Raw genomic sequence first — 27,293 nt, 5'->3', positions numbered from 1 at the left:
ATGTGGATGCCAAGGAACTTGAAGCTCTCGACCCGCTCCACAACAGCCCTGTCAATGTGGATGGGGTCGTGCTCTCCCCTATTTTTCCTATAGTCCACGATCAGCTCCTTGGTCTTACTGATGCTGATGGAGAGGTTGTTGTCCTGGTACCACACTGCTAGGTCTTTGACCACCATCCTGTAGGCTGACTCATCGTCGTCGAAGATTAGACCTACCACTGTCATGTCGTCAGCAAAATTTGATGATGGCATTGGAGTCGTGGGTGAACAAGGAGTAAAGGAGGGTAATAAGCACAGCCAAAGCACTTCATAATTACAGATGTGAGCGCTACAGGGTGATAGTCATTTAGGCAGGTTACCTTGAAGCTATTGGTAATAGGGACAACGGTTGTCATCTTGAAACATGTTGGGATTACAGACTGGGACAAGGAGATTGAAAATGTGAGGACACTTGCCTGCTAGTCAGTGCATGCTTTGAGAACGTATCCATTTACATAAGTATTCAGAACCTTTACTCAGTACTTTGTGAAGCGCCTTTGTCAACGATTACAGCCTCGAGTCTTCTTAGGTATGACGCAACAAGCTTGGCACACCATTCTTCTCTGCAGATCCTCTCAAGCTCTGTCAGGTTGGATGGGGAGCGTCATTGCACAGCTATTTCCAGGTCTCTCCAGAGATGTTAGATCGGGTTCAAGACCGGGCTCTGGCTAGGCCACTCAAGGACATTCAGAGACTTATCACAAAGCCACTCCTGTGTTGTCTTTTAATGGTCCAAAAAAATGTGCTTTTCTTTCAAAAACAGGGACATTTCTAAGTGACCCCAAAGATTTGAATGGCAGTGTACATATTGTGGCAGACGGCAGGGAGACGTGAGGGGAGGGGTTATTGAGGGGAGATATCTTACAGTTGGCTCCACCCCTGAGCCTTATATGGACTGCCTGCCCCAACAAGGCAAGGCTGTGGTTCATTAAGCCAGGGAGTCCGGCTGCCAGGGGCAGAGAGGGGAGAAGAAAGAGCACTAGCTGTGTGATTACCTGTTGTGACCTGGACTGTCTGATTACCCCCCCTTGTGTACTGAACTGGATTGGCTGAGGACCTGAGTTTTAGGATTACCACTGGAGAATGGAACGGACAACGAGACCAGTTTGTGGACTGTGAAATAGTTTGTGACCCCTCCCCCCCTTTCCCCAGTGTACAAAAATCCCTAATAAACTCCCAATTTGCATTCTAGTTGTGCTACTGGTTTGTGTTTTGTTATTTTTAGAACTTGTTGACGTGGAAACCCCACACCCTTAGAGCCTGCTACAATATGAATATAATATATATTCCAACATCAAGATCATCATTAATCATTGTTTTAACATTGTAAAATATTCCAGTAAAATGTATCATGTGATCTTAGGTTTATAATGTGTCTGAAGCGTACAATGTAACACTCATGAGGTGAAAGTACATAAACCACTGTGGAGAATATATATTTTTAATGATACAGCACTTGTGTGATTAGAGCAAATTAGATACTTGCATAGTATGTGCCACAAAAAGTCCAAAGCTACCCAGTATTTTAGAAATCTGGCACCTTAAGCTGAAGATGCAATACTGCATTAACACAATTAACGCTCCTAGCTCTTCATTTGGTTTGCCTTCAGTCCCAGACCCCCGCCTCTTGTATCTTCCATGACATGAGAGACGTATAAAGCAAAGCAGGTTCAGAAGGAAAACCTGAGTTTCTGCATCAGCTGAGACTGCACCAACCAGATGCTAACAACACTTCCTACCTTAATATGGCGGTCTATTAGAGCTGACCAGGTTCTGCTCACACATCCTCTGCTGCCGTTTGCTGCTACTGCTAGTATGCATTTGTTTTTCTTGCTACCCACCACCACCCCAACCCCCACCTGTTTGGTTCTGTTTTCCTTCCTGAAGGTGGATTGGTACAGTAAACCTTGCTCACTGCCTGTAGTTATTTTGTTATGTATTGATGCTTTGCTCTGACAGTGAGCTACCCTGACGGAGCGGAACCTAATGCCAAGACCTATTGTACTGTTCATATTCTCTAATAAAGGGTTAAACGAATACCTGGTGTTTCCTTTCTGGAATGTATTTATGCCTGGAGAGGGAGTCCTTCAGAGGGAGATACTGAGAGAGCTTCTCAGACTGGCTGACTCAAGGGTTTAGGTTCACAGGCCAAACAGACTTGTCTTTATATCCTCCTGTCCGCCCTCGTTATGGCAGCTAATTCTAATCAGCCCCCTAGTCCAGACCACCACTTGAAGAGCAACAGGACACTCACTCTCCCACAGGGGCTTCATAGCTTCTGTAGGAGTCAAAAGGAGATGTTTGATTGTCAGATGCCAGGTTGTTCCAGTAACTGGCAGGGATTTTCTATATTATTAGTGATTATTCTTGATTAGGTCATTCTTACCTGCTGCCCTAGAGCTTGCATAGAGTTAAACTCAATCTGTTCCCTCTTGATTCTGACCCAGTCAGGCTCATCTGGGATCATAAAGGCTAGAACCATCTTGACCAGGATCAGGACATGCTAACAAACACATTTTAGTCATTTAGCAGATGCTCTTACCCAGAGCAACTTACAGGAGCAATTAGGGTTACGTGCCTTGCTCAAGGGCACATCGGCAGATTTTTCACCTAGTCCGCTTGGGGATTCAGCCCAGCAACCTGTCGGTTACTGGCCCAATGCTCTTAACCACTAGGCTACCCTCACAAATGTTGGTTGGGCAGATGATGACACTGTAACATTCTGTAAATAAGACAATTGTTATGAACCATGTACTGTTATGAACAAGATACTGTACCTCCACCAGGAAGGCTCCCCAAACCTAACTCCCCTCCCTCATACTGTACCTCTACCAGGATGGCTCTCCAAACCTAACTCCTCTCCCTCATACTGTACCTCTACCAGGATGACTCCCCAAACCTAACTCCCCTCCCTCATGCTGTACCTACACCAGGAAGGCTCCCCAAACCTAACTCCCCTCCCTCATACTGTACCTCCACCAGGAAGGCTCCCCAAACCTAACTCCCCTCCCTCATACTGTACCTCCACCAGGATGGCGACCAGTATGATGTTCTTGCCGCTGATCCCTCCCTCCAGACAGAACTCCTGGACGCGAGGGGACAGCAGTAGCAGCCAGCAGTTAGACATGACTGAGACAGCCCAGAACCTCAAACGCTGTTTGAAACATACACACAGGCATACAGTAATATGGTTACAGGTACATACAAGGACAGGCGCAAATACAGACATGTGCATAGGGACATAGATGGGCACTGATTAGGAAATAACATTGACCACTGCACGTTGCTCACATCTATTTATTTACCAGATTTAGCTTCATAACACATTTCTGTCTGCATTAAAAATGCCCTCTCTGTTTGTTCAAATTCTCACATCGCCCCAAAACCCTCCTGACCTGCCACACCCCCATATTGGACACAGGGGTAGAGAATGGCTTCCGGAACAGTTTGCAGATCTTGTAGGCATCCCATGGTATCTCTGTGACATTGTTGAGGAGCAGGAGGACGGCGGTGAGCGGGTACACACAGGAGAACAGACTCAAATACCCAAACTTCACCAGCAACTCAATGTACTCCGCAAACAGGCCCTGAAACGTAGCCACAGACGCAATAAGTTCATCACCAAAACAAAGAGACCCCTAACATACGACATGCAAATATTATAGGGTTGAAATAGACATTCGTGGTTGTATGAGTTTTGCCATAATTAAGCAGCTAGGTTATGTATATGTATGTGTAGTTGTGGAGCCACTGGCCGTGTTATTTGTGGAACTGCATCTCTGTGTATGCATGTGCCTATGATCACCCAGGATCCAACCAAAGAGTTCCTAATCTTTGATGGAGGTATGTATCGGGATCCATGATATCTAATGTCTGTTAGGCTGAAAACTATACTGTTTTATAATCCCTATGTTATGTGATAGTGTTACAGTTGTGTCCTGTATTTACAATATTATTGTCATTTTACAAAGTTAGCACGTTGCTGTACGCTAAAGGTTAGCTAGCGTCTGTCCTGTACAGTCCTTGCTAATGAGGTTAGTCACCCTGTGAAGAGTAAATGTATTTTTATTTCATGTCACTCAGATTTCATGACGGATTGGCAGTTGCTCTAAAGTGTGTGTGTGTGTCTGCAGGTACGGGCTCTCAAACTGTTATGGAACATTGTTATGTTACTGTACACGTGTATGGCCATCAGATAGAGGTTATAAGATGAGTGCTCCTCTGTAGTCATGTTGTTAAAAATCTAAACAGCATTGTGTCCTTTGTTGGCCAAGCATATGAGAACCGTTACACATATACACCCAACCTTGATTCCACCCCCTAAGGCACAGATGCAAAGAAACCAAGGCAGACGAGCACAATGAAGAGAAAAACAAAACAAACAAACACATTTTACATGGACTTACTGGAAAAGGGGGAAGTCTTCTCTGGGCTCTGAGTTTGTCCATCTCTAGGTCGTCCTCCTGCTCTTTCTTATGGGGAGCACTGAGGAAGTGGTCGACTATAAACGGCACTACCACCTCTGTACACTGGTTCACCAGCTGGTTCAGAATTAGCAGAGAGGCAAGCTTCTGTGTGCACAAATCGACAAAACAAACAAATAGTTGCATACTGTATACACACACACTGTCTGGGATCAATTACGACGCACAGTGCACAGAGAGAACATGATCTGTTCTGTTGCAGAGTGCAAGAAAACATATATTTTAGATCTACCATTTAAAATGAGGTATTTCCACATTGTATAACTTTTCCTCCGGCCATAGACAAACAGTGCTGCCCAGCTGAAATATCTTACCTTGCGTAGCAGTGGTAGGTCCTGTTTGTAAAAGGCAATGTGGAAGAGCACAGCAAAGTTGTTGAAGAAAGTAAACTGAAAATGAGAAAGCGAGATTTTGGCATATTATTTGACAGTATTATTTGGCATTGATAGACTAGTTTTATGCACAACAACTTTCTATCCAAGCTGGGAGAGTGCACAAGGACAGCTCATGTTATGTCTGTGTAAGCTCATGTTATGCAGGTTCAATAAGGCTATACAGCACAGTAGTATTTCTTATTTTTTATCAATTGGTTGTTGATTAGTATCCTGTTGTACAATCTGCAATGTTTGAATTTCCAACTTTAACAACTAAACAAGGAATTACATTATTGCCGCCAGCCAGCAGTTTAAATCATGGCAGCCTTGCAACACAGACCTTGAAGGGTTCCACAGAAACTGTGTTATGCGAGTGTACACCTACCTGTATCAGAATACATTTAGCACCAGGGACTATTGCAACACATGTACAGTGCCTTTCGGAAAGTATTCAGATCCCTTGACTTTTTCCACATTTTGTTACTTTACAGCCTTATTCTAAAATGGATTCAATAAAAAATATCCTCATCAATCTATAAACAATACCTCATAATGACAAAGCAAAAACATATATATTTTTTTCCATTTTTGCAAATGTATTAAAAATAAAAAACAATTAATTTTGCTATGACCCTTTGCTATGAGACTCAAAATTGTGATCAGGTGTATCCTGTTTCCATTGATCATCCTTGAGATGTTTCTACAAGTTGGAGTCCACCTGTGGTAAATTCAATTGATTGGACATGATGTGGAAACACATCTGTCTATATAAGGTCCCACAGTTGACAGCAAAAACCAAACCACGAGGTCGAAGGAATTGTCCGTAAAATTCCAAGACAGGATTGTGTCGAGGCAAAGATCTGGGAAAGGGTACCAAAAAATTTCTGCAGCATTGAAGGTCACTAAGAACACTGTGGCCTTCATCATTCTTAAATGGAAGAAATTTGGAACCACTAAGACCTTTGGCCTCCCGGCCATTCTGAGCATTCTAGGGAAAAGGGCCTTGGTCAGGGAGGTGACCAAGAACCCAATGGTCACTTTGATAGAGCTCTAGAGTTCCTCTGTGGAGATGGGAGAACCTTCCAGAAGGACAACCATCTCTGCAGCACTACACCAATCAGGCCTTCATGGTAGAGTGGCCAGACGGAAGCCACTCCCCAGTAAAATGCACATGACAGCCCGCTTGGAGTTTGCCAAAAGGCACCTAAAGACTCTCAGACCATGAGAAGCAAGATTCTCTGGTCTGATGAAACCAAGATTGAAGTCTTTTGCCTGAATGCCAGCCATCATCTCTGGAGTGACCTGAAAATAGCTGAGCAGTTACGCTCCCCATCCAACCTGACAGAGTTTGAGAGGATCTGCAGAAAATAATGGGAGAAGCTCCCCAAATATAGGTTTGCCAAGCTTGTAGCGTTGTACCCCAGAAGACTCCAGGCTGTAATCGCTGCCAACGGTGCTTCAACAAAGTACTGAGTAAAGGGTCGTAATAATTATGTAAATGTGATTTTACCGGTTTTTTTTATTCTAAAAACCTGTTTTTGCTTTGTCATTATAGGGTATTGGGTGTAGATTGATGAGGGGAAAAAATATATAAGGCTGTAGCGTAACAAAATGTGGAAAAAGTGAAGGAATCTGAATACTTTCCGTATGCACTGTATACAGTGCCTTGCGAAAGTATTCGGCCCCTTGAACTTTGCGACCTTTGGCCACATTTCAGGCTTCAAACATAAAGATATAAAACTGTATTTGTTTGTGAAGAATCAACAACAAGTGGGACACAATCATAAAGTGGAACGACATTTATTGGATATTTCAAACTTTTTTAACAAATCAAAACTGAAAAATTGGGCGTGCAAAATTATTCAGCCCCTTTACTTTCAGTGCAGAAAACTCTCTCCAGAAGTTCAGTGAGGATCTCTGAATGATCCAATGTTGACCTAAATGACTAATGATGATAAATACAATCCACCTGTGTGTAATCAAGTCTCCGTATAAATGCACCTGCACTGTGATAGTCTCAGAGGTCCGTTAAAAGCGCAGAGAGCATCATGAAGAACAAGGAACACACCAGGCAGGTCCGAGATACTGTTGTGAAGAAGTTTAACGCCGGATTTGGATACAAAAAGATTTCCCAAGCTTTAAACATCCCAAGGAGCACTGTGCAAGCGATAATATTGAAATGGAAGGAGTATCAGACCACTGCAAATCTACCAAGACCTGGCCGTCCCTCTAAACTTTCAGCTCATACAAGGAGAAGACTGATCAGAGATGCAGCCAAGAGGCCCATGATCACTCTGGATGAACTGCAGAGATCTACAGCTGAGGTGGGAGACTGTCCATAGGACAACGATCAGTCGTATATTGCACAAATCTGGCCTTTATGAAAGAGTGGCAAGAAGAAAGCCATTTCTTAAAGATATCCATAAAAAGTGTTGTTTAAAGTTTGCCACAAGCCACCTGGGAGACACACCAAACATGTGGAAGAAGGTGCTCTGGTCAGATGAAACCAAAATTGAACTTTTTGGCAACAATGCAAAAGTTATGTTTGGGATAAAAGCAACACAGCTCATCACCCTGAACACAACATCCCCACTGTCAAACATGGTGGTGGCAGCATCATGGTTTGGGCCTGCTTTTATTCAGCAGGGACAGGGAAGATGGTTAAAATTGATGGGAAGATGGATGGAGCCAAATACAGGACCATTCTGGAAGAAAACCTGATGGAGTCTGCAAAAGACCTGAGACTGGGACGGAGATTTGTCTTCCAACAAGACAAAGATCCAAAACATAAAGAAAAATCTACAATGGAATGGTTCAAAAATAAACATATCCAGGTGTTAGAATGGCCAAGTCAAAGTCCAGACCTGAATCCAATCGAGAATCTGTGAACTGAAAACTGCTGTTCACAAATGCTCTCCATCCAACCTCACTGAGCTCGAGCTGTTTTGCAAGGAGGAATTGGAAAAATTTCAGTCTCTCGATGTGCAAAACTGATAGAGACATACCCCAAGCGACTTACAGCTGTAATCGCAGCAAAAGGTTGCGCTACAAAGTATTAACTTAAGGTGGCTGAATAATTTTGCACGCCCAATTTTTCAGTTTTTGATATGTTAAAAAAGTTTGAAATATCCAATAAATGTCGTTCCACTTCATGATTGTGTCCCACTTGTTGTTGATTCTTCACAAAAAAATACAGTTTTATATCTTTATGTTTGAAGCCTGAAATGTGGCAAAAGGTCGCAAAGTTCAAGGGGGCCGAATACTTTCGCAAGGCACTGTATATACAGTAGAGAAAGGGGCGACCAGAGGAGAGGGAGGAAGAGGAGAATAGACTGACAGATGGGGGAGGACGACTATGACTGACCAGGAGGACTTTGGTGATATGATGGTTCTGGAAGGAGGACTCCTCTCTGTGGTTTTCTATGAGGGGAAATAAGACTGATTTTCAGTGGACTTATCACTTATCACACACTAACTGTGACACCTTGCATCCAATTGCATTCTCTATTATTCTATGACTCTCTGCTTTTTGGTGAACTTAGCTCTGTGTTCCCAAACATTCTACCCCCTACTGCAATTATTCATCAACCTCATACTTATTTTCTCTCTCCCTCTTCTCTAACCCCTTCTATCATCTCTTCCCTATCTAACTCATCTCCCTCCCCATTGCCTAGTGCCCTCTCTCACCCCACTTGGTAAGTTGCATGGCCACAGCGTGGTACATATTCTTTAATATGGTGGTGTAGACTGTGTGGGCTATGGAGGGCATGTAGAGCAGAACTCCAGAGAAAAGGGAGCCGCTGTCCTGATGGAAGCCCTGTACCAGGGCCTCTCCGTGATAGAAGCCTGTCATTCCCAGCACCACCAGTCCCAGGAACAGCCCCACTAGGGGCAACGACACCAGGCCCACACGCAGCTGCCTCTGCCACTCCGGGAACAGGGGCTCCAGACGGCCTGTCACAGGGTTGATCCCCAGGGTGCCATGGAAGCCAGGGCGGGGCTCAGCGAAACGCTCGGTCAGGTGCCGTGTGCCCCAGCGGTGGGAGAGGGAGGAGCTCCGGCGCTTCCAGAACTCGATGAACACCGTGGACCACAGCATGCTGAATACAGCCTGTACCATGTGACCGCTGACTGAGAGGCCATAATCTTCCTCCTCCATCACCCCCTCCCCGGCCTGCTCCTTCACCACCCCACCACCTCCAGGCAGCAGAAAGGTCAGTACAAGGCCCAGGAAGGCAGGGGGAACCAGGGCCCAGGTGTAGAATTGCAGAAAGCTGAAGTAAAACGCCATGGTGCCTCCAAAGTATGACTGGATTGCATCTGCACAGGAAGAGAGCGATCAAAATTGGTAAATGTTTGTGGTGGTGCCAGAGCTTGGCGATATAGACAAAAAGTCCTATCGCAATAAATGTAACTATTTAGCTCGAAAACAACAAATACAATGATAAACCCCCCAAAATAAATGGACAGTTACTTTACATTAGCAGTAGGGCTCTGGATTTTTTTTGTCAGTGCCAAGTAAGACATCTGAGATGGTAGCCGATGATTGATTATAACAGTAAGCTATTTCATCGAACATATCCAGGAAATGCATAATTTCCACAAACCGATGCTGGCACTAAGACCATACTCAATGAGCTGTATACGGCCATAAGCAAACAGGAAAACGCTCATCCAGAGGCGGCACTCCTAGTGGCCGGGGACTTTTAATCCGTTTGACCTCATCTTTACCAGCATGTTAAATGTACATCCGTAAGAAAAAAAACTATTGACCACCTATAGTCCACACACAGACATTTACAAAGCTCTCCCTCTCCCTCCATTTGGCAAATCTGACTATAACTCTATCCTCCTGATTCCTGCTTACAAGCAAAAACTAAAGTAGGAAGCACCAGTGACTCAGTCAATAAAGATGTGGTCAGATGACAAAGATGCTAAGCTACAGGACTGTTTTGCTAGCACAGACTGGAATATGTTCCGGGATTCTTCCGATGGCATTGAGGAGTGCAGCACATCAGCCACTGGCTTCATCAATAAGTGCATTGATGACGTCGTCCCTACAGTGACTGTACGTACAGTGGGGAGAACAAGAATTTGATACACTGCCGATTTTGCAGGTTTTCCTACTTACAAAGCATGTCGAGGTCTGTAATTTTTATCATAGGTACACTTCAACTGTGAGAGACGGAATCTAAAACAAAAATCCGTAAAATCACATGTATGATTTTTAAGTAATTAATTTGCATTTTATTGCATGACATAAGTATTTGATCACCTGCCAACCAGAAAGACTTCCGGCTCTCACAGACCTCTTCGTTTTTCTTTAAGAATCCCTCCTGTTCTCCACTCATTACCTGTATTAACTGCACCTGTTTGAACTTGTTACCTGTATAAAAGACACCTGTCCACACTGGCCAAGACCAGAGAGCTGTGTAAGGACATCAGGGATAAAATTGTAGACCTGCACAAGGCTGGGATGGGCTACAGGACAATAAGCAAGCAGCTTGGTGAGAAGGCAACAACTGTTGGCGCAATTATTAGAAAATGGAAGAAGTTCAAGATTTTTATTTATTTATTTATTTCACCTTTATTTAACCAGTTAGGCAAGTTGAGAACAAGTTCTCATTTACAATTGTGACCTGGCCAAGATAATGCAAAGCAGTTCGACACATACAACGACACAGAGTTACACATGGAGTAAAACAAACATACAGTCAATAATACAGTATAAACAAGTCTATATACAATGTGAGCAAATGAGGTGAGATAAGGGAGGTAAAGGCAAAAAAAGGCCATGGTGGCAAAGTAAATACAATATAGCAAGTAAAACACTGGAATGGTAGATTTGCATTGGAAGAATGTGCAAAGTAGAAATAAAAATAATGGGGTGCAAAGGAGCAAAATAAATACATTAATTAAATACAGTAGGGAAAGAGGTAGTTGTTTGGGCTAAATTATAGGTGGGCTATGTACAGGTGCAGTAATTTGTGAGCTGCTCTGACAGTTGGTGCTTAAAGCTAGTGAGGGAGATAAATGTTTCCAGTTTCAGAGATTTTTGTAGTTCGTTCCAGTCATTGGCAGCAGAGAACTGGAAGGAGAGGTGGCCAAAGAAATAATTGGTTTTGGGGGTGACTAGAGAGATATACCTGCTGGAGCGTGTGCTACAGGTGGGAGATGCTATGGTGACCAGCGAGCTGAGATAAGGGGGGACTTTACCTAGCAGGGTCTTGTAGATGACATGGAGCCAGTGGGTTTGGCGACGAATATGAAGCGAGGGCCAGCCAACGAGAGCGTACAGGTCGCAATGGTGGGTAGTATATGGGGCTTTGGTGACAAAACGGATTGCACTGTGATAGACTGCATCCAATTTGTTGAGTAGGGTATTGGAGGCTATTTTGTAAATGACATCGCCAAAGTCGAGGATTGGGAGGATGGTCAGTTTTACAAGGGTATGTTTGGCAGCATGAGTGAAGGATGCTTTGTTGCGAAATAGGAAGCCAATTATAGATTTAACTTTGGATTGGAGATGTTTGATATGGGTCTGAAAGGAGAGTTTACAGTCTAACCAGACACCTAAGTATTTGTAGTTGTCCACGTATTCTAAGTCAGAGCCGTCCAGAGTAGTGATGTTGGACAGGCGGGCAGGTGCAGGTAGCGATCGGTTGAAGAGCATGCATTTAGTTTTACTTGTATTTAAGAGCAATTGGAGGCCACGGAAGGAGAGTTGTATGGCATTGAAGCTTGCCTGGAGGGTTGTTAACACAGTGTCCAAAGAAGGGCCAGAAGTATACAGAATGGTGTCGTCTGCGTAGAGGTGGATCAGAGACTCACCAGCAGCAAGAGCGACCTCATTGATGTATACAGAGAAGAGAGTCGGTCCAAGAATTGAACCCTGTGGCACCCCCATAGAGACTGCCAGAGGTCCGGACAGCAGACCCTCCGATTTGACACACTGAACTCTATCAGAGAAGTAGTTGGTGAACCAGGCGAGGCAATAATTTGAGAAACCAAGGCTGTCGAGTTTGCCGATGAGGATGTGGTGATTGACAGAGTCGAAAGCCTTGGCCAGATCAATGAATACGGCTGCACAGTAATGTTTCTTATCGATGGCGGTTAAGATATCGTTTAGGACCTTGAGCTTGGCTGAGGTGCACCCATGACCAGCTCTGAAACCAGATTGCATAGCAGAGAAGGTATGGTGAGATTCGAAATGGTCGGTAATCTGTTTGTTGACTTGGCTTTTGAAGACCTTAGAAAGGCATGGTAGGATAGATATAGGTCTGGAGCAGTTTGGGTCAAGAGTGTCCCCCCCTTTAAAGAGGGGGATGACCGCAGCTGCTTTCCAATCTTTGGGAATCTCAGACGACACGAAAGAGAGGTTGAACAGGCTAGTAATAGGGGTGGCAACAATTTCGGCAGATAATTTTAGAAAGAAAGGGTCCAGATTGTCTAGCCCGGCTGATTTGTAGGGGTCCAGATTTTGCAGCTCTTTCAGAACATCAGCTGAATGGATTTGGGAGAAGGAGAAATGGGGAAGGCTTGGGCGAGTTGCTGTGGGGGGTGCAGTGCTGTTGAACGGGGTAGGAGTAGCCAGGTGGAAAGCATGGCCAGCCGTAGAAAAATGCTTATTGAAATTCTCAATTGTGGTGGATTTATCAGTGGTGACAGTGTTTCCTATCTTCAGTGCAGTGGGCGGCTGGGAGGAGGTGTTCTTATTCTCCATGGACTTTACAGTGTCCCAGAACCTTTTTGAGTTAGTGTTGCAGGAAGAAAATTTCTGCTTGAAAAAGCTAGCCTTGGCTTTTCTAACTGCCTGTGTATATTGGTTTCTAGCTTCCCTGAACAGCTGCATATCACGGGGGCTGTTCGATGCTAATGCAGAACGCCATAGGATGTTTTTGTGTTGGTTAAGGGCAGTCAGATCTGGGGAGAACCAAGGGCTATATCTGTTCCTGGTTCAAAATTTCTTGAATGGGGCATGTTTATTTAAGATGGTTAGGAAGGCTTTTTTTTTTTAATATCCAGGCATCCTCTACTGATGGAATGAGATCAATATCCTTCCAGGATACACCGGCCAGGTCGATTAGAAAGGCCTGCTCACTGAAGTGTTTCAGGGAGCGTTTGACAGTGATGAGTGGAGGTCGTTTGACCGCTGACCCATTACGGATGCAGGCAATGAGGCAGTGATCGCTGAGATCTTGGTTGAAGACAGCAGAGGTGTATTTAGAGGGCAAGTTGGTTAGGATGATAGATATCATCCTAACCAACCTGCCCTCTAAATACACCTCTGCCCGTGTTTAAGCCTTTGGGGAGGTACCTGGTAGGTTCATTGATCATTTGTGTGAGATTGAGGGCATCAAGTTTAGATTGTAGGATGGCTGGGGTGTTAAGCATGTTCCAGTTTAGGTCGCCTAGCAGCACGAGCTCTGAAGATAGATGGGGGGCAATCAGTTCACATATGGTGTCCAGAGCACAGCTGGGAGCAGAGGGTGGTCTATAGCAGGCGGCAACGGTGAGAGACTTGTTTTTAGAGAGGTGGTTTTAAAAAAATAGAAGTTCAAATTGTTTGGGTACAGACCTGGATAGTAGGACAGAACTCTGCAGGCTATCTTTGCAGTAGATTGCAACACCACCCCCTTTGGCAGTTCTATCTTGTCTGAAAATGTTGTAGTTTGGGATTAAAATTTCAGAATTTTTGGTGGTCTTCCTAAGCCAGGATTCAGACACAGCTAGAACATCCGTGTTGGCAGAGTGTGCTAAAGCAGTGAATAGAACAAACTTAGGGAGGAGGCTTCTAATGTTAACATGCATGAAACCAAGGCTATTACGGTTACAGAAGTCGTCAAAAGAGAGCGCCTGGGGAATAGGAGTGGAGCTAGGCACTGCAGGGCCTGGATTCACCTCTACATCGCCAGAGGAACAGAGGAGGAGTAAAATAAGGTTACGGCTAAAAGCAATAAGAATTGGTCGTCTAGAACGTCTGGAACAGAGAGTAAAAGGAGGTTTCTGGGGGCAATAAAATAGCATCAAGGTATAATGTACAGACAAAGGTATGGTAGGATGTGAATACAGTGGAGGTAAACCTAGGTATTGAGTGATGAAGAGAGAGATATTGTCTCTAGAAACATAATTGAAACCATGAGATGTCATCGCATGTGTGGGTGGTGGAACTAATAGGTTGGATAAGGTATAGTGGACTAGAGGCTCTACAGTGAAATAAGCCAATAAACCCTAACCAGAACAGCAATGGACAAGGCATATTGACATTAAGGAGAGGCATGCTTAGTCGAGTGATCAAAAGGGTCCAGTGAGTAGAGAGGTTGGTTGGGGGTCACTGCGATTTAGACAGCTAGCCAGGCCATCGGTAGCAAGCTAGCATAGGATGGAGGTCTGTTATTAGACACCTCTTGCGTTCCGTCAGTAGATTAGTGGGGTTTCGTGTGGTAGAGGGGATTAATCCAAATCGCACAACAACAAAAAAAAACTATACTTATAGAGGCCCAAGAAGAAAAAAAGAAAAAGAAAAAATATAAATAATAAAAATAAATTGTCCGATTTGTCTATTCAGATAGCAGCCGATAAGACAGCTAACTGTTAGCGGGCCGCAGATGGGCGTTCAGGTAACGTCGCGACGGAGGAGCCAGCCGGATAACTCCTTCGGGTAGATAACGTCGGCAGTCCAGTTGTGAAGGCCCGGTGGGGCTCCGCGTAGGCAGTAAAACGGGTCCGGATAGGTGATTGTAGCCCAGGAGTGATTGATGGAACTCTTCAGCTGGCTAGCTCCGGAATAATTGATGTTTGCTCCGGAATCGACGAAAGCCGATAGTCACACGGATAGCAGCTAGCTAGCTGTGAGATCCAGGTATGGTGTTGATCCAGGTCAACACGATTGTGCCCTCAAAGCTCATCACTTAGCTAAGGATCCTGGGACTAAACACTTCCCTCTGCAACTGGATCCTGGACTTCCTGATGGGCCGCCCCCAGATCGTAAGGGTAGGTAACAACCCATCTGCCACACTGATCCTCAACATGGGGGCCCCTCAGGGGTGGTTGCATGCTCAGTCCCCTCCTGTACTCCCTGTTCACTCATGACTGCATGGCCAGGCACAACTCCAACACCATCATTAGGTTTTCTGAAGACACAACAGTGCTTGATCAACAACAAAGATGAGACAGCTTATAGGGAGGAGGTGCCAGAATAACAACCTCTCCCTCAACGTGATCAAGACAAAGGAGATGATTGTGGACTATAGGAAAAGGAGGACCAAGCACGCCCACATTCTCCTTGACCAGACTGTAGTGGAGCAGGTTGAGAGCTTCAAGTTCCTTGGTGTCCACATCACCAACAAACTATCATCTTCCAAACACACAAAGACAGTCGTGAAGAGGACACGACAATGTCTATTACCCCTCAGGAGACTGAAAAGATTTTGCATGGGTCCTCAGATCCTCAAAAAGTTCTACAGCTGCACCATCGAGAGCATTCTGACTGGTTGCATCACTGCCTGGTATGGCGACTGCTCGGCTTCCGACCGCAAAGGCACTACAGAGGGTAGTGCGTACGGCCCAGTACATCACTGGGGCCAAGATTCTAGCAATTCAGGACCTCTATACCAGGTGGTGTCAGAGGAAGGCCCTAAAAATTGTCAAAGACTCCAGCCACCCTAGTAATAGACTTTTCTCTCTGCTACCGCACGGCAATCAGTACCGGAGCGCCAAGTCTAGGTCCAAAAGGCTTCTTAACAGCTTCAAAGATGGCGTCCTTTGTCCTCGTCTTGTCATGTCCAGTGTATATATATATATATATATATATATTTACATCTTTTCTTCTCATATCTATTTATATATATTTTTTTTTCTTCTAAAAACTCAACTTCAAAACACTCTCCTGCAACCCGCCTCACCGATTAAAAAAATAAAATATCATTCACCTCAAATCTGAAATCCACAGAATGAAATTCAACAGAATCTAGCCAGAAGCTAGTCAGAAAGTTAGTATTCATCTAACCACGGGTGGCGGTCATCAGCTATCCTTTAGCTCGAAAAGCTATCGGCAGTTTTGTACAACATGACTCAGACCAGAGCATACCGGACCTAGTTTCTCTCCATATCCCCGGATTTCTACTGCAAGCTCTGGACATTTACACCTGGATCTTGCAGCTAGCTAGCTGCTATCCGAGTGACTATTGGCTTACGTCGGTCCCGGAGCAAACATCAATTATTCCGGAGCTAGCCAGCTGAAGAGTTCCATCAGCCACTCCTGGGCTACAATCACCTATCCGGACCCGTTTTATTACTGCCGATGCGGAGCCACACCGGGCCTTCACGACTGGACTACCGACATTATCTGCCCGAGGCAGTTATCCAACTGGCCCCTCCGTCGCGACTTAACCTGAACGCCCATCTGCGGACCGCTAATCGTTAGCTGTCTTATCAGCTGCTTTCTGAATAGGTCTATTTGACCATTTTCTTGGGTCACTATAACTATATCTATTTTGCCAATTGGATTGGTCCCCTCTACCACACAGAACCCCACTAATCTACCAACGGAAACGCACGAGGTGGCTAAAAACAAACCTACATCCTCTGCCAGCTTGCTACCCATGGCCTGGCTAGCTGTCTGAATCGCCGTGACCCCAACCAACCTCACTACTCACTGGACTCTTATGATCATTCGGCTAAGCATGCCTCTCCTTAATGTAAATATGCCTTGTCCATTGCTGTTCTGGTGTGTTTATAGGCTTATTTCACTGTAGAGCCTCTAGCCCTGCTCATTATACCTTATCCAACCTTTCAGTTCCACCACCCACACATGCGATGACATCACCTGGTTTCAATGATGTTTCTAGAGACAATATCTCTCTCATCATCACTCAATGTCTAGGTTTACATCCACTGTATTCACATCCTACCATACCTTTGTTTGTACATTATACCTTGAAGCTATTTTATCGCCCCCAGAAACGTGCTCCTTTTACTCTCTGTTCCGGACGTCCTAGACGACCAAATCTCATAGCTTTTTGCCGTATCCTTATCCTGCTCCTCCTCTGTTCCTCTGGTGATGTAGAGGTGAATCCAGGTCCTGCGGTGCCTAGCTCCACTCCTTTTCCCCAGGCTCTCTCTTTTGATGACTTCTGTAACCGTAATAGCCTTGGTTTCATACATGTTAACATTAGAAGCCCCCTTCCTAAGTTTGATCTATTCACTGCTTTAGCACACTCTGCCAACACGGATTTCCTAGACATGTCTCAATCCTGGCTTAGGAAGACCACCAAAAACTCTGTAATCTCCATCCCTAACCACAACATTTTCAGACAAGATAGAACGGCCAAAGGGGGCGGTGTTGCAATCTACTGCAGAGATAGCCTGCAGAGTTCTGTCCTACTATCCAGGTCTGTACCCAAACAATTTGAACTTCTACTTTTTAAAATCCACCTCTCTAAATACAAGTCTCTCATCGTTGCCACCTGCTACAGACCACCCTCTGCCCCCAGCTGTGCTCTGGACACCATATGTGAACTGATTGCCCCCCATCTATCTTCAGAGCTCTTGCTGCTAGGTGACCTAAACTGGGACATGCATAACACCCCAGCCATCCTACAATCTAAGCTTGATGCTCTCAATCTCACACAAATTATCAATGAACCTACCAGGTACCACCCCAAAGCCTTAAACACGGGCACCCTCATAGATATCATCCTAACCAACTTGCCCTCTAAATACACCTCTGCTGTTTTCAACCAAGATCACTGCCTCATTGCCTGCATCCGTAATGGGTCAGCGGTCAAACGACCTCCACTCATCACTGTCAAACGCTCCCTGAAACACTTCAGCGAGCAGGCCTTTCTAATCGACCTGGCCCTGGTATCCTGGAAGGATATTAACCTCATCCCGTCAGTAGAGAATGCCTGGTTATTTTTAAATGCCTTCCTTACCATCTTAAATAAACATGCCCCGTTCAAGAAATTTAGAACCAGGAATAGATATAGCTCTTGGTTCTCTCCAGACCTGACTGCCCTTTATGGTGTTCTGCATTAGCATCGAACAGCCCCCATGACATGCAACTTTTCAGGGAAGTTAGAAACCAATATACACAGGCAGTTAGAAAAGCCAAGGCTAGCTTTTTCAAGCAGAAATTTGCTTCCTGAAACAACAAACTCAAAAAAGTTCTGGGACACTAAAGTTAATGGAGAACAAGAACACCTCCTCCCAGCTGCCCACTGAACTGAGGATAGGAAACTCTGTCACCACCGATAAATCCACTATAATTGAGAATTTCAATAAGCATTTTTCTACGGCCGGCCATGCTTTCAACCTGGCTACCCCTACCCCAGGCAACAGCACTGGACCCCCACAACAACTCGCCCAAGCCTTCCCCATTTCATTTGTGCCGTCCGTTTTGTCACCAAAGCCCCATACTACCCACCACTGCGACTGGTACTCTCGTTGGCTGGCCGTCGCTTCATACTCATCGCCAAACCCACTGGCTCCAGGTCATCTACAAGACCCTGCTAAGTAAAGTCCCCCCTTATCTCAGCTCGCTGGTCACCATAGCAGTACCCACCTGTAGCACGCGCTCCAGCATGTACAGTGCCTTGCGAAAGTATTCGGCCCCCTTGAACTTTGCAACCTTTTGCCACATTTCAGGCTTCAAACATAAAGATATAAAACTGTATTTTTTGTGAAGAATCAACAACAAGTGGGACACAATCATGAAGTGGAACGACATTTATTGGATATTCAAACTTTTTTAACAAATCAAAAACTGAAAAATTAGGCGTGCTAAATTATTCAGCCCCTTTACTTTCAGTGCAGCAAACTCTCTCCAGAAGTTCAGTGAGGATCTCTGAATGATCCAATGTTGACCTAAATGACTAATGATGATAAATACAATCCACCTGTGTGTAATCAAGTCTCTGTATAAATGCACCTGCACTGTGATAGTCTCAGAGGTCCGTTAAAAGCGCAGAGAGCATCATGAAGAACAAGGAACACACCAGGCAGGTCCGAGATACTGTTGTGAAGAAGTTTAAAGCCGGATTTGGATACAAAAAGATTTCCCAAGCTTTAAACATCCCAAGGAGCACTGTGCAAGCGATAATATTGAAATGGAAGGAGTATCAGACCACTGCAAATCTACCAAGACCTGGCCGTCCCTCTAAACTTTCAGCTCATACAAGGAGAAGACTGATCAGATATGCAGCCAAGAGGCCCATGATCACTCTGGATGAACTGCAGAGATCTACAGTTGAGGTGGGAGACTCTGTCCATAGGACAACAATCAGTCGTATATTGCACAAATCTGGCCTTTATGGAAGAGTGGCAAGAAGAAAGCCATTTCTTAAAGATATCCATAAAAAGTGTTGTTTAAAGTTTGCCACAAGCCACCTGGGAGACACATCAAACATGCGGAAGAAGGTGCTCTGGTCAGATGAAACCAAAATTGAACTTTTTGGCAACAATGCAAAACGTTATGTTTGGCGTAAAAGCAACACAGCGCATCACCCTGAACCTACCATCCCCACTGTCAAACATGGTGGTGGCAGCATCATGGTTTGGGCCTGCTTTTCTTCAGCAGGGACAGGGAAGATGGTTCAAATTGATGGGAAGATGGATGGAGCCAAATACAGGACCATTCTGGAAGAAAACCTGATGGAGTCTGCAAAAGACCTGAGACTGGGACGGAGATTTGTCTTCCAACAAGACAATGATCCAAAACATAAAGCAAAATCTACAATGGAATGGTTCAAAAACAAACATATCCAGGTGTTAGAATGGCCAAGTCAAAGTCCAGACCTGAATCCAATCGAGAATCTGTGGAAAGAACTGAAAACTGTTGTTCACAAATGCTCTCCATCCAACCTCACTGAGCTCGAGCTGTTTTGCAAGGAGGAATGGGAAAGAAATTCAGTCTCTCGATGTGCAAAACTGATAGAGACATACCCCAAGCGACTTACAGCTGTAATCGCAGCAAAAGGTGGCGCTACAAAGTATTAACTTAAAGGGGCTGAATAATTTTGCACGCCCAATTTTTCAGTTTTTGATTTGTTAAAAAAGTTTGAAATATCCAATAAATGTCATTCCACTTCATGATTGTGTCCCACTTGTTGTTGATTCTTCACAAAAAATACAGTTTTATATCTTTATGTTTGAAGCCTGAAATGTGGCAAAAGGTCGCAAAGTTCAAGGGGGCCGAATACTTTCGCAAGGCACTGTATATCTCTCTGGTCACCCCCAATGCCAATTCCGCCTCTCCTTCCAGTTCTCTGCTGCCAATGACTGGAACGAACTACAAAAATCTCTGGAACTGGAAACACTTATCTCCCTCACTAACTTTAAGCACCAGCTGTCAGAGCAGCTCACAGATTACTGCACCTGTACATAGCCCATCTATAATTTAGCCCAAACAACTACCTCTTCCCCTACTGTATTTATTTATTTATTTTGCTCCTTTGCACCCCATTATTTCAATTTCGACTTTGCACATTCTTCCACTGCAAATCTACCATTCCAGTGTTTTACTTGCTATATTGTATTTACTTCGCCACCACAGCTTTTTTTTGCCTTTACCTCCCTTATCTCACCTCATTTACTCACATTGTATATAGACTTATTTTTCTACTGTATTATTGACTGTATGTTTGTTTTACTCCATGTGTAACTCTGTGTTGTTTTATGTGTCGAACTGCTTTGCTTTATCTTAGCCAGGTCGCAATTGTAAATGAGAACTTGTTCTCAACTTGCCTACCTGGTTGGTTAAGGGCTTGTAAGTAAGCATTTCACTGTAAGGTGACAACTGTTGTATTCGGCGCATGTGACAAATAACATTTGATTTGATTTGATATGATTGATATTTTGCAACCTGTCAAAATAGGATCCAGAATTATGAGTTTTATTTTGTTGACATCTTTGTGCATATTGGCCTAGAGCCTATACACGCTTCGAAAAAAGGTTTTATCTAGAACCTAAAGCGGTTCTTTTCCTGTCCTGATTGGAGAACCCTTTTTGGTTCCCGGAAGAACCCTATTGTGTTCCATGTAGAACCCTTTTCCCAGACTGTTCTACATGGATCCCAATGGGGACAGCTAAATAACCCTTTTGGAACCCTTTTTTCTAAGAGTGTATTATTCAGCACCTGAGGAAGTGGGAAATCAAAACACAGCTAGATTGCTCCCTCTAAAAAAAGTATGTCACTTTTTTGTGTGTGTGTTTACTGTATGTTGTTGTTTACCGAGAGGCTGTCTCCATATCTGCTTCTTAGAGTACCACCTTCTGCCGAGGTCATTCAGTCTCTGCTGGTCATGTAGAGGGAAGATGTCCTTTATCACTCCTGCCCTCACCAGCTTCTGACCTACAGCACAGAGACAGGACGGATGGGCAACATCAGGGAACTGTACAATACCTCTACCATTATTACACATACAGGCGGGTAACCGGGGGTAACATAGCCAGAAGCTTGGCAGCATACGTAAGGGGCAGTGCAGATCACAGAGCAGTGAGAGAGGACCGGAGAGAGCACTGAAATGATGAGCCAGAGGTGGTGCTCTGCTCTGCTGCAGAACAGCTTAGATCATGACATAGAAGACAGAACATGCAGAGGTTAGCAAATGGCACACATGTGCACAAGCAATATATTGACAGATGTGCCAATTTGTATTCTTTCATTTTTCATGTTTATATTATTCAATGTTCATTAATGTATGTAAGCAATGTGTTATTGAAATGAAAATACTACTCATATTACAGAGCAAGCAGTAAAGCTTCATATGACACCAACTTTTGATTTGTAGCACCTTGTAGCACACCATTACAGTCTTAAAGGAGGCTTGGGTAAGTCCACAAATATTCTAACTTCAATTAATTATTTCTCAAGTATGTTTAAAGATACAAATGTCAAATATATGTAAACAATACTTTCTCCAAAGGAAAATCCCCCAAATCTTGTTCCTTATTTGTTCTAGTTTTGAAGGAATCACCCAACATCCCCCTTTACATCACTCTATTCACATACACACACACACACACACACGTAAAGACTCACAGATGTTTTCCCAGGCCTCCAAGACCCCCGGAGCCTCTGGGACTCCAGGGATTCTCTGCTTCTTCTGGGCCTGTAGAGAGTCCAGCTCATTCTTGACTATGTACTGACGCTCCACTAGCGTCAGGAACTTCTGCATGTCATCTGGTAACACAGAGGACAGGCGTCAATCAAGACTGTCATATACAGAACCAGTCAAAAGTTTGGACACATATATTGTAGAATAATAGTGAAGACATCAAAACTATTAAATAACACATTTGAATCATGTATTAACCGAAAAAGTGTTAAACAAATCTAAATACATTTTATATTTGAGATTCTTCAAAGTAGCCACCCTTTGCCTTGATGACGGCTTTGCACACTCTTGGCACTCTCTCAACCAGCTTCATGAGGTAGTCAACTGGAATGCATTTCAATTAACAGATGTGCCTTGTTAAAGGTTAATTTGTGGAATTTCTTTCCTTATTAATGCGTTTGAGCCAATCATTGTGTTGTGACAGGGTAGGGGTGGTATACAGAAGATAGCCCTATTTGGTAAAAGACCAAATCCATATTACGGCAAGAACAGCTCAAATAAGCAAAGAGAAATGACAATCCATCATTACTTTAAAACATGAAGGTCAGTAAATCCGGAAAATGTTATGAACTGTCTGTGATTTATTTAGAATTCTAGGCACACTTATCCAGCATGACTACGCCAATCTGGTTTGCACTTAGTGGGACTATCATTTGTTTTCAACAGGACAATGACCCAAAACACACCTCCAGGCTGTGTAAGGGCTATTTCACCAAGGGGAGTGATGGAGTGCTGTATCAGATGACCTGGCCTCCACAATCTCCCGACATCAACCAAATTGAGATGGTTTAGGATGAGTCGGACCGCAGAGTGAAGGAAAAGCAGCCAACAAGTGCTCAGCATATGTGGGAACTCCTTCAAGGCTATTGGAAAAGCATTCCTCGTGAAGCTGGTTTAGAGAGAGTGAAGCTGTCAAAGGCAAAGGGTGGCTACTTTGAAGAATCTAAAATCAAAAATATATTTTGATTAGTTTAACACTTTTGTTTTGCTTACTATATGATTCCATGTGTGTTATTTCATAGTTTTGATGTATTCACTATTATTCTACAATGTAGAACATTTTACCAAAAAAAAAAAAAAACCTTGAATGAGTAGGTGTATCCAAACTTTTGACTGGTACTGTATATTACATTTAATATGTAATTTTGTCTATATTACCACACTATTACAACAGTGAATGTGTATTTTGTTGATTCTATTCCTACAGAAGGTGTATTGGGTGCTGAAGATCTGTTACAACTTGTAACTGCTGGTACCTTTAATATCCCTCTACTCTTCCCCCACTATTACCAACATTCTTACCAACATTGGTGAAGTTGTCTCTGTCGTGGTAGGAGAAAGAAGCCATCTCTTCATTGTGGTATTTCTTACACAGACCCAGATCCTCCGTGGCTCTGAGAAGGGTGCAGCGAGGAGCAGACACCACGATCACATTTCTACACTCATCCTCTCCAGGGTGGGTCAGCAATGCTGCTCCTAGTCCAGGGAGGAGGAGAGGGTCAACTACAGTACTCCTGCCTCTACTGCAGTGAGTGAATTATTGACACTTAATTCAGCTAATAAACTAAGATACACGGATTGGCCCTACAGTTGTATTGTGCAACATTTCATCAGGATTAACCTGATGTTAGCTGGCTACTTTGAAACTAGAGACTCAACTAATAAACGAATAATCAAGCCCAAGTGAATCAGTTGAATCAGATGTGTTAATAGCACTCGGCTGGAAGAAAACAAGCAACACAGACTGAAGAACAGTCAGGCCTCTGATCTGCTGCTGACTCTATCTGACCTGACCTCTCACCTCCATGTCTCTTTGAAGCTTCAATCAGGGAGATGAGCCACCTCTTGGTGACAGGCTGGACGTTGTCTGACAGCTGGATGAGGACCAGGGGCTCCACCTGTTTAGACACACAGCAGGGACAGCTGACCTCCGTCCAGCAGCCCTGGGACAGGACCTTAGTCTGTGTCTGGACAGAGCCTTTATCACCCATCGACGTCATCACGTCCCTGTGGAGAGGCAGTGTGAGGAGGACAAGGAGTTTTACTGTATCTGTTACAAACTCTGAAATACACACATTACATGGGTCGTTCCAACAACAACAACAAAAAGGCACAACAAAGAGGATCCGACACCCACCATCTGAGTGTTCTAAAATGGTTTCTGTAGTTAGACATTATTATTTGGTTGAAATATAATTTGATCTGAGAAATTAAGCTATTAGATTGCACCTAAATTGGCCATTTTAAATGATAGGATTTAAATAATATTCAGTAAATATAGTACCCAACATCCAATTTGGACTAAACTTCTTCCTACCAATGCTGAAATGACATGGGGGTCATACGGGGTTTTGATTGCTTTGGGTTCTGTTCACCTGCATCTGGTTGTCTTGACTAACAGAGATGCAAGACTGAGATGAAAGGTCTACTTGTTTGGCTTGATAGCTAGCTAGCTGGCTATTTGAACAACAAATGCATGCGGTGGTCGGGGATGGCAGAGAAGGCTAAGGGACTAGTTCCTAACCACTGTCGATGTGTTTTGGCTTTTGAGAGCTATTTCAGCAGCCGATTTTGTAATATTCCTGTCAAGTTTTTTTATATGAATGTCCCCTATGTTTAAAAAAAACCCTCAATCAATCAATCCATCAACGACTCACATGGAGATCTCAAATGGCCATAGAAGGCTGTGGCTACAGGTTAGAGAGCAGTCCCATTTGCATGTGATGCGGATAGGAGATGGTAACAGCCCACTAAGCACAGACCGGCCTTGATCTAAATGTACACGGACGTTGGTCCGGCCTATATTTGGCCCAAACATCAACATCTAAAATTGGTTCCGATTTGGTCTGGACCAGCCTTGATTTTTTTCCCCAAACATAGACATCTATGTTTCACAAGTGTTGGACAGCACCATACAACACAGTACAGTACAATAGAGCACAGCAGAGTACAGTATATTACAGTACAATAAAGAAAAGTAGAGTACAGTACATTAAAGAAAAGAAAAGTAAAGTATAGATAGATAGGTACAGTAGAGCACAGTAGAGTTTTGTACAGTATAATGTACCCTACTTTACTCTAATGTAATCTACTCTACTGAACTAAACTGTACTGTACTCTAATCTACTAAATTGAACTGTACTGTACTTTACTTTATTTCTACTGAAATAAACTGTACTGTACTATACGCTACTGTACTTGAATCTACTGAATACAATTCTACTGTACCGTACTCTACTGAATAAAACTATACTGTCCTGTATCATACTGTACTCTACTATACTCTGCTGTGCTCTGCTGTACTGAACTGTGCCGTACTGTACTGTGCTGTTCAAACTTGTGAAACATAGCCTAGACGTCTATGACTCACAAAAATTTGGTCTGGTCCCAACTACCCAATTTTGTACTTGTTTAGGGGCGGAGTTCAGTAGAATAATACCCAGTATCCTTTTCAAGTGTTTGTTTTTACATTTACATTTACATTGTGGTCATTCAGTAGACACTTATCCAGAGCAACCAGAGCAAGTATTGATGTCAACTGCACAAGTACATTGAAATGCATTTATTGCGAGCTCTAAACCCAGCAATGTAGTAATCAATATCAATATAGTACTAAAAATAACATAAGGCAGAACAAAAACACAAATAACAAATAAGAAGAACACATGAAAGTAAGAAGCTAAACTCAGCAAAAAAAAAGAAACGTCCTCTCACTGTCAACTGCGTTTATTTTCAGCAAACTTAACATGTGTAAATATTTGTATGAACATAACAAGATTCAACAACTGAGACATAAACTGAACAAGTTCCACAGACATGTGACTAACAGAAATGGAATAATGTGTCCCTGAACAAAGGGGTGGTCAAAATCAAAAGTAACAGTCAGTATCTGGTGTGGCCACCAGCTGTATTAAGTACTGCAGTGCATCTCCTCTTCATTGACTGCACCAGATTTGCCAGTTCTCGCTGTGAGATGTTACCCCACTCTTCCACCAAGGCACCTGCAAGTTCACAGACATTTCTGGGGGGAATGGCCCTAGCCCTCACCCTCCGATCCAACAGGTCCCAGATGTGCTCAATGGGATTGAGATTCAGGCTCTTCACTGGCCATGGCAGAACACTGACATTCCTGTCTTGCAGGAAATCATGCACAGAACGAGCAGTATGGCTGGTGGCATTGTCATGCTGCAGGGTCATGTCAGGATGAGCCTGCAGGAAGGGTACCACATGAAGGAGGAGGATGTCTTCCCTGTAACACACAGCGTTGAGATTGCCTGCAATGACAACAAGCTCAGTCCGATGATGCTGTGACACACCGCCCCAGACCATGATGGACCCTCTGCCTTCAAATTGATCCGGCTCCAGAGTACAGGCCTCGGTGTAACGCTCATTCCTTCTACGATAAACGCAAATCTGACCATCACCCCTGGTGAGACAAAACCGCGACTCATCATTGAAGAACACTTTTTGGCAGTCCTGTCTGGTCCAGCAACGGTGGGTTTGTGCCTGTAGACAACGTTGTTGCCGATGATGTCTGGTGAGGACCTGCCTTACAACAGGCCTACAAGCCCCCAGTCCAGCCTCTCTCAGCCTATTGTGGAACGTCTGAGCAATGATGAAGGGATTGTGCATTCCTGATGTAACTCGGACAGTTGTTGTTGCCATCCTGTACCTGTCCCGCAGGTGTGATGTTCGGATGTACCGATCCTGTGCAGGTGTTGTTACACGTGGTCTGCCACTGCGAGGACAATCAGCTATCCGTTCTGTCTCCCTGTAGCACTGTCTTAGGCATCTCACGGTATGGACATTGCAATTTCTTGCCCTAGCCACATCTGCAGTCCTCATGCCTCCTTGTAGCATGCCTAAGGCACGTTCACACAGATGAGCAGGGACCCTGGGCATCTTTTTTTATTTATTTTATTTAGAGTCAGTAGAAAGGCCTCTTCAGTGTCCTAAGTTTCATAACTGTGACCTTAATAGCCTACCGTCTGTAAGCTGTTAGTGCATGTTCATTAATTGTTTATGGTTCATTGAACAAGCATGGGAAACAGTGTTAAACCATTTACAATGAAGATCTGTGAAGTTACTTGGATTTTTACAAATTATCTTTGAAAGACAAGGTCCTGAAAAAGGGGCGTTTCTTTTTTTGCTGAGTTTATATACAGGATCAATTCCAATACCATATTTATAATGTGTAGTGATACTGGAGTGACAAAGGTAGATATATATAGGGGTAAGGTGTCTAGGTATCAGGATCAACAAAATAGCAGCAGCGCAAAT

The 27,293-nt window shown here is 43.9% G+C and overlaps 1 protein-coding gene across 1 annotated transcript; it reads right to left on the bottom strand.

Annotated features, from left to right (window-relative positions):
- Positions 1-1,433: 1,433 nt before the first annotated feature.
- On the bottom strand, positions 1,434-24,013 carry LOC109867684 (anoctamin-10-like). The gene is made up of 12 exons (XM_031801913.1): positions 23,815-24,013; positions 23,316-23,489; positions 21,938-22,078; positions 21,128-21,247; positions 8,584-9,216; positions 8,261-8,316; positions 4,837-4,911; positions 4,445-4,609; positions 3,417-3,625; positions 3,061-3,184; positions 2,425-2,541; positions 1,434-2,316 (listed from the first exon to the last, which is right to left on the bottom strand). Exons 1-12 carry the CDS (start codon positions 24,011-24,013, stop codon positions 2,308-2,310), a joined length of 2,022 nt encoding a protein of 673 aa, XP_031657773.1. The 3' UTR covers positions 1,434-2,307.
- Positions 24,014-27,293: the final 3,280 nt, after the last annotated feature.

The sequence above is a fragment of the Oncorhynchus kisutch genome, linkage group LG22 (assembly GCF_002021735.2).
Source record: "Oncorhynchus kisutch isolate 150728-3 linkage group LG22, Okis_V2, whole genome shotgun sequence".
NCBI lineage: Eukaryota > Metazoa > Chordata > Actinopteri > Salmoniformes > Salmonidae > Oncorhynchus > Oncorhynchus kisutch.
Note: the sequence above shows the minus strand (reverse complement) of the source record. Positions and strands in the feature narration are given on the sequence as shown.

Excerpts from the sequence above, each read along its gene's own strand:
- LOC109867684 (XM_031801913.1), bottom strand. The coding sequence starts at position 24,013 with ATGACGTCGATGGGTGATAAAGGCTCTGTCCAGACACAGACTAAGGTC. Across the intron at positions 23,490-23,814 it reads AGCTTCAAAGAGACATGGAG|GAGCAGCATTGCTGACCCAC; the intron begins GTGAGAGGTCAG and ends TCCCTGGACTAG. Across the intron at positions 8,317-8,583 it reads CATGCAACTTACCAAGTGGG|AAAACCACAGAGAGGAGTCC; the intron begins GTGAGAGAGGGC and ends TTCCCCTCATAG.